The sequence below is a fragment of the Primulina huaijiensis genome, chromosome 6, assembly GCF_012295235.1.
Source record: "Primulina huaijiensis isolate GDHJ02 chromosome 6, ASM1229523v2, whole genome shotgun sequence".
Taxonomy (NCBI): domain Eukaryota; kingdom Viridiplantae; phylum Streptophyta; class Magnoliopsida; order Lamiales; family Gesneriaceae; genus Primulina; species Primulina huaijiensis.
Window position 1 is genome coordinate 18,331,899 of NC_133311.1, and position 8,027 is coordinate 18,339,925.

General features: G+C 32.7%; 1 protein-coding gene and 1 pseudogene across 2 annotated transcripts; both read left to right on the top strand.

Annotated features, from left to right (window-relative positions):
- Window positions 1–2,446: 2,446 nt before the first annotated feature.
- Window positions 2,447–3,126, top strand: LOC140979722 (uncharacterized; annotated as a pseudogene).
- A 1,536-nt stretch (window positions 3,127–4,662) lies between these two features.
- LOC140979339 (uncharacterized) lies at window positions 4,663–6,645 on the top strand. 2 transcript variants are annotated; one of them, XM_073444690.1, is made up of 2 exons: window positions 4,663–5,011; window positions 5,979–6,645. In XM_073444690.1, exons 1-2 carry the CDS (start codon window positions 4,844–4,846, stop codon window positions 6,615–6,617), a joined length of 807 nt encoding a protein of 268 aa, XP_073300791.1. In that variant the 5' UTR covers window positions 4,663–4,843; the 3' UTR covers window positions 6,618–6,645. The 2 variants fall into 2 exon arrangements, with proteins under 2 accessions (XP_073300791.1, XP_073300793.1); XM_073444692.1 differs by having other exon boundaries at window positions 4,675–5,011; window positions 6,063–6,645.
- The last annotated feature ends 1,382 nt before the right edge of the window (window positions 6,646–8,027 follow it).

Below are 8,027 nucleotides of genomic sequence, written 5' to 3' on the forward strand. Positions count from 1 at the left end.
ATTGACTTTTTTATATTGGTAATAGATTATATAGGTAATAGATATATATGTATAATACATAGGTAATAACAATAAATAGATTATATATTCTTGAAATTGAATTCCATTAATATATAGGTAATAGAAAAAATAAATTATATATTCTTGTGTTAATATTAATAATTTAATAATTAATTAAAATCTATTAATTAAGAAGGACTTAAAAGACAATTCACAATTTTATATAGGTAATAGAAATAAATAGATTATATATTTTTGAATTAATATTAATAATTAATTAATTCTATTAATTAATGAAGGACTTAAAAGTCAATTCACAATTCTAAAAAGATTGGCTCTTTTATATATGTAATGTAATAGATAATATTAATAATTAATTAATTCTATTAATTAATGAAGGACTTAAAAGTCAATTCACAATTCTAAAAAGATTGGCTATTTTATATATGTAATAGATTGAGACATCATTGGCTTTTTCTCATCCCCACCAAGCCACATTAATGCTGGTACAATTACGGCACACTTAATATACTGGGCCGATCCTAACAATATATGGGCCTGAGTCTAACTTTTAAAATGAGGCCTCTGAATCATAATGTGTGTTCATATTTTTTTTTTAGTTCCATAGCAATTTTTTAAATTAAATCAATATGTTAAAGACAATATAAAAAACTAAATGAATAAAAATATCAAACATGTCCAAAATGATCACTAAAAAACAACCCGTCAACAGTTTTAGAGCTAAAAATATTAATCAAGTTTGTATAATCAAGTAGTTCAGTAATTTCTTTCTCAATCGATAACATAGCCAATTCATTCAATCTTGTTTGTGACATAGTTGATCGGGGAAAAGTTTTGATGAGCTTTAAATTTGAGAAACTTCACTCTGCACTTGCTACTGTGACCGTGACAGTCAACAAGATTTTATAAGCAATAAAAACAAAAACAAAAGAGAAGTCTCAAATCTTGAATCCCCGCCTCAGAAAGAGTGAATAAATCATTAATTCGAAGGTAATATATTATTGATTCTTTTTTTCTGATTTGTTCTGATTTTTATACTTGTCCTTAATCCGTCATGCTTCCCACCATTACTCCACCCCATAAGAAAACTAGACTGGTTTGGTAAATCATACCAACAACTTATTGCTAGATAGATTAATTCATCCACTCCTGACTTTGATTTCGAAGACGACCGATAATTTTTTAAAATTTTACGAGTGATTTTTTTTATTATAAAGTATATGATATTCAATATTTAATATATATATATATAAAATATAATATATTATATTTTATATATATATATATTAAACATTGAATATCATATTCATTTTAATAAAACAATCATATTTGTTATTATTTTTATTTTTAAATGTAAGGTAGATATAGATAACCGGAAAATTGTATTTTAGGTCTTATATGGTTGTCTTTTTGTGATTTTGTTCATCTATGTTATCGAATTTCAGTTTTAATAATGTATATTTAAATATTTGATAATTTTAGTTATTTAATCAAAAATACCGAAACGGTAATCTCGATTCACTGAGAATTCGTATTTTTTTCAGCCTCTAATCGATAATTTATTATTTTATGCCTAATAATCTCGAAACGAATTAGTTAACAACATTAAAGGTTGGACAAAACTGGGGAAGTTCGATTTATACCTTAAATAGTGATTTTGATTGGTTTAAGGAAATTAACTTATGTATCTGACCATATCATTATTCGTTGATGGGAATTTTTTTTTTAATTAATCCATTAAAGAAAAATAATATATAAATGGTGATACCTAATAATCCACCAAAGTCGAAAAAGTTCACTTTTATATAATAATCCTTGACACGCAAAGGAGAAAGGATAAATAAGGGAGAGAATTTAAAAAGAAAGTCTCTTAATGCGTTTCAGGTGTGCAAACAACTAATGTCGCATTTCCCTTTCCTTAAATAGTACGTGTTAATACTGTGTTGGGAAATTACCTCATTGAACAACGTATTATTATGACGTGATAGATGCAACATATTTTTAATTATTTTAATAAGTATATGATCATTTAAATAAAAAAAAAATATTAATATTTTTTATAAGTATGGCATTTAAATTATAAAATACAATTCATAATTTAAATTATAATATAAAAGTTTTTAAAGTAAGAGGATGGTTGAGACTTGAGAGGATAATATCATGTAAATTAAATTGAATATTTACAAATAAAATGTTTACTTTAAATTCAGATCGTTACCACTTTCTCCACAAATTTTGCATGATATAGATATGATGATTTGTTTCAGAATCATTGCCCGATAGCTTTCATGTGACCATTAGTACTAGAAGATGTGACCTGATAACGATAGTTTGAAACGAAATGTCGAGTTTTTTTCATGGTAATAATGCACTCTCCAACTTTTCAAAAATATTAATTGTAATTAATTACAAAACAATGGGCTAACTAAGGATTTATTTTCAATCAATCCAGGACAATGAGAAGAAAAACATCCTGGCCATCCAAACCCTCCGGAACACGATCATGGGCGCCACCCTCATGGCCACCACCTCCATCCTTCTCTGCTCCGGCCTCTCGGCGGTGATCAGCAGCACTTACAGCATCAAGAAACCTTTAAACGATGTCGTCTACGGCGCCCACGGTGAGTTCATGGTGGCCGTAAAATACGTCATCCTACTCCTCATCCTCCTCTTCTCCTTAGTCCTTCCTATGCCACTCCCTCTCCATATATACGCTTCATCAACCAAGTCAACTTCCTCGTCAACTGTCCTCCGGGGAACCAGACCATAGTGACGGAGGAGTATGTGTCGGAGTTGCTGGAGAGGGGGTTCCTGCTTAACACGGTGGGGAACAGGATGTTCTACGTGGCGCTGCCGCTTCTCTTGTGGATTTTTGGGCCGGTTCTGGTTTTCTTGTGCACGGTGACGATGGTGCCGGTGCTCTATAATTTGGATTTCGTGTTCTCTGGGGAGAGGAGAAAATTTGGGGGTGAGAATGAGAATAGCCATAACTGTGGAGCAGATCTTGCAAGATTGATTATAAGTGATGAGATTTTGTATGTGCTTGATATTATTTTGGATGCATCATTCATAATTCATTGTATTAACAAATGACTGAAAATCAACTTATCGTTATTTTTTTTGTCAGAAATCTTGATTTAACATTTAAAAAACTAAAATTCTTGAAAAAACAAAAATAACGAATTAAGTTAATTTTACAATATATATATAATCAAAATCACAAAGATATAATAAAAACGCAACACTAAAAATATAATTTTTTCTCCAATAATTACATATATGAAAAGTAAATATTTTGGTAGTACAAGACTAGACCAAGAAAAAAAATTGCGTCACTAGCCGAATTTTTTTCCAAACAAATGTACACTCAGATTCTCACTAGTGTTTTTTTTTTTTTTTTACCATATTGTGATTTGTATGATTATCCCCTCATGTACACATCCTCCTTGATGTGTATACTTGTCATGGAGTCAGGTTTTCATTTCTACTCGTACTATAATTTTTTAGACCATGGTTGATCTAATATTGACAATTAGAGCCCCGGGCTACCGAAAAATATGACAAAATTTTATGTATAAAAAATATCGAAAAAAAACAAGTCACTCGGGCTACCGCCCGGGCGGAGCAACACATGGCTCCACCTGTGTGTGTCAGGTGAATCGAATTTCTGGTCATTGACCAAATATTTATGAACTCCACCGACTCAAACACTTGTAAGGATGTAAAAACATTTATCATTGTTAGCATTTTTAATTTATATCAGAGATTTATCACAATGCGACTTTTTAGTTATTTAATTTCTTTATTTTGTTTATATATTTTGATTCAATCAATTAATCGGCACGAACAAATGAGGTGGCTTCCATTATTGACCATTTGCTTGCCTATGTTGCATGTATGCGAGTGAAAGTAATATTAATCAGTCGATCCAAAATTTGGCCAGATTAAATAATTTTTTTAAAAAAAAAAGAAGAAGAAGAAAACAACTACTTTGTAAAAAAAAAAAAAATCAATTCTTTGTCTTTTTTAAAATCATATTTAATTCGTACAAAACAGAAGTATCTTTAATTTATGCAATCAACTAACTTTTTCCTCATCAAAATGTTTATATAATAAGTTTTGAAAATAAAATAAAATCAATTCCATAAGCTACCACATATTAATTATTAAAAATTTATAATGGGCGATGAATCTAAAGCACCACTACTAAATGTGGATGTGCACATAAATAATTTGGCCAATTATGTATCACGTTATCCAAACTTTTCATTTATATTTGTCGTGAGACGGGTCAACTTGATCCATACTTAAAGTAAAAAGTAATTTTTTTAAATTGTGCAACAACCCGACCATCTAATTTTGATTATATTATTGCACTCCGACATGCAACATCTTCCTTTCTGTCACGATATGATTCAATGTAAAATATAAACAAGCCACCGTAAAAAATGTACTTATAACTACAAAAACTCCGCAAAAAGATTGACTTGGAAGCATAATTTCTTGAAGACCGACATTGAAATCCACACCGATCAATAAATGAAAAAATACACGGAATTCCCACATGGACAGACCCACATGACATATATAATAATATCTCTTGTTTATTCACAAAGTGGAGAGCTCTCTTTTTTTGCCCCTCTAATTTATTTAGAATTCTCATTTTGCTTGCAAACAAGTCTAAGTTCATTCACTCGGACTGGCCATACACACGCCTCTCTTTCTATATATAAGTGATATATATTCGGTACTACCCATTCAGCTAGCATATACTTATAAGAAGAAATCAAGTATCAAAACTATCCCTCAAAAGCATATTAAAATGGAGTGGAAGAAGTGCTATTTGGATGTGATTCTTGTTCCATTAGGGTTGCTAATATCCGTTGCTTATCATGTATGGCTATGGCATATGGTTCGGACCCGTCCCCTCTCGACGATCATCGGAACTAATGCCCGTGGAAGGAGATTTTGGGTGGCCTCCATAATGAAGGTATCCGCCATTTTTTTTTTTAATCATTCGAGAGGCCGGTTTAGCAGAATTAATGAAACAAAATATCGATTTATCATATATAATTTTTGTATAATCACATATATCTAACCTTTGAAATGTAGCCTCTCTTGGCAACCCTCATCACATGCATGCATTTTTTTATGTTAAATAATATGTGTAATTGTTTCATTTGCAAATATCTGAACTTTTTAAGAACTATTTTTCTTAAAAAAACAGGAGTTTGATATATTCTAGCATGCTAATTCAATTATCAGAAAATTATAAATATCGTAACTGTATAAACACGTGACGCATGCACATAAACATGTATAGTACATATATAGATGATACATAGCTAGCTAATAATCCACCAAAATGGAGAAGGCAGGCCTATTATGTGTAGTATATGAATTTGACACGCAAAGGAATATAAGATGAAAAAAAGTCTATTAATGCGTTTCATGTGTGCAAACACTAATGTCGCATTTCCGTTTCCAAAGATTATGCGCTAATAATGTGAGAGAGATTCGCGTACTACTCCCCGATAGCTACATGCATTATTTTCCCCGTGTGGCTAATGGTTTTTACAGGTATACATACCACAATAAAAATTTATGATTTAATTATTATAACAAGGTTCATATACAATGGACAATTGGGGTGTTGGGGGGGGGGGGGTGGGGTTTATAATTTTTGAAATTAATTTAAATATTTACCAATAAAACATTTCATTCCTAGCTGATCTGTTTATATATATTTCCTCCACAAATTTTGCATGATCGATATCGGCATATAATAATTAGTTATCATTGCCCGAAAACTTTTAACACTTAATTTGTCTTTTGTTATTTTTTATTTTCATGTATATATAGACCATCATTTGTCAAACAACTTTCATATAAAAAATTTTCAATTTTATTTTATATGTATGTTCCAATTTGACCCTAATGAGTGATAAAAACTGCAGTCAATGTGCATAAGTACTGGGGATTCAATGTGTCCCTTGCAGTGGTTAATTTTCATTGGTATATTTTCGATCGATCCGATACAGGACAATGAGAAGAAAAACATCCTGGCCGTCCAAACCCTCCGGAACACGATCATGGGCGCCACCCTCATGGCCACCACCTCCATCCTCCTCTGTTGCGGCCTCGCCGCCGTGATCAGCAGCACTTACAGCATCAAGAAACCCTTAAACGACGTTGTCTACGGCGCCCATGGCGAGTTCATGGTGGCCGTAAAATACGTCACCCTACTCCTCATCCTCCTCTTCTCCTTCCTATGCCACTCTCTCTCCGTACGTTTCATCAACCAGGTCAACTTCCTCATAAACTGTCCTCCAGGGAACCAGAGCGGCGGCATTGTGACGGCGGAGTACGTGTCGGGGTTGCTGGAGAAGGGGTTCCTGCTTAACACGGTGGGGAACAGGATGTTCTACGCGGCCCTGCCGCTTCTGTTGTGGATTTTTGGGCCGGTTCTGGTTTTCTTGTGCTCGATGACGATGGTTCCTGTGCTGTATCATTTGGATTTTGTGTTCTCCGGTGAGAGGAGAAAATTTGTGGGTGAGAATGGGAATAGCCACGACTGTGGAGCAGATCTTGCATGATTATAAGTGATGAGATTTTTGTATGTGTAATTTGATGGTGCATATTAACTAAATTTTATTTTGGATGCATCATTCATGATTTATTGATAATAACAAATTACAGAAAATCTAAATGAATTTTACACTGCATGATCAAAACTTATACTATATATTATATAAGCAAAAATCATTTGAATTAAATGATAAAAAATTCACGATCTTCGAATAACAAATAAAAAAAATTGCATCGTTGAGCTTATAAATTAATTGATACTTTGATAAAAAAAAATTCACGATCTTCGAATAACAAATAAAAAAAATTGCATCGTTGAGCTTATAAATTAATTGATACTTTCAGATATTATATAAACAATACATTATTTTTATAAAAAGAAAATCTATTGCTCGGATCCCAGCACATCCGAGTCAGCAGGGACGGAGCTAGACGAATTTGTTTGGGGTTGGAATTTTTTCCCCGAAATAGTTAACATGTTCGAGAGGATGGACCCGTCCCCCATCCCTTTTACCCATCAGGGGACAGGTCAGGCCAGGCTATCACCCTAACCCTTCATGTAACAAGTCGAGGTTATCCTTCGAAGATGAAAAATTCGGAGTCGTCTTATATCTCTTTTTTTTTTTCCCAATTAGTACAGAGTTAGTAACTCCGATCCATCTCCCTGAGCCGTCAGCACAAAGATATAATTAAGTTATCCTCTAACTTTTAATTAATTTAAAGTAGACAACTTTATGTTAGTGCTTTCCCTACTTCAAGTGCACTATAAATTACGGACAAGAGTAAATGTAGAGACAACGTCCTATAATCGACACGAAACTAAATAACAATAATAATTATTATTTTTATAAATAAACAGCTAGCCAATTATTTATTTGACATGAGATTGTATGACACGATAATTAAAACTATAAAACTTGGTAGGGGTGAAAGAAATTTTATGCAAACTATTAATGTTGTAATTTGGACTTAGTTTAACCCCAAAAGTTAGTTCAAGCGGGGAAGATTGTCCAATTATATATACAACTCACAGGTCTTTTATCCAACCGATGTGGGACAATTAACACATCCTCTCACGCCCAAGAATGAACATCTGGAGCGTGAAGTTTACAAACGACCCAACTATGGGCAGAACGGGTGGTCCAACACATAACGGTGAAACCTGAGCTCTGATATCATGTTAAGATTGGAACTTGGACCTAACTCAACCCCAAAAGCTAGCTCAAGAGGGGAGGATTATCCAAGTCCATATATACAACTCCCATGTATTTTATCCAACTGATGTGGTATAACTAACATAATGGGGTGTGTTAGTTGTCTCACATCGGTTGGATAAAATACCTGAGAGTTACATATATGAGTTTGGATAATTCTCCCCCATTGAGCTAGCTTTTGGGGTTGAGTTAGGTCCAAATTTA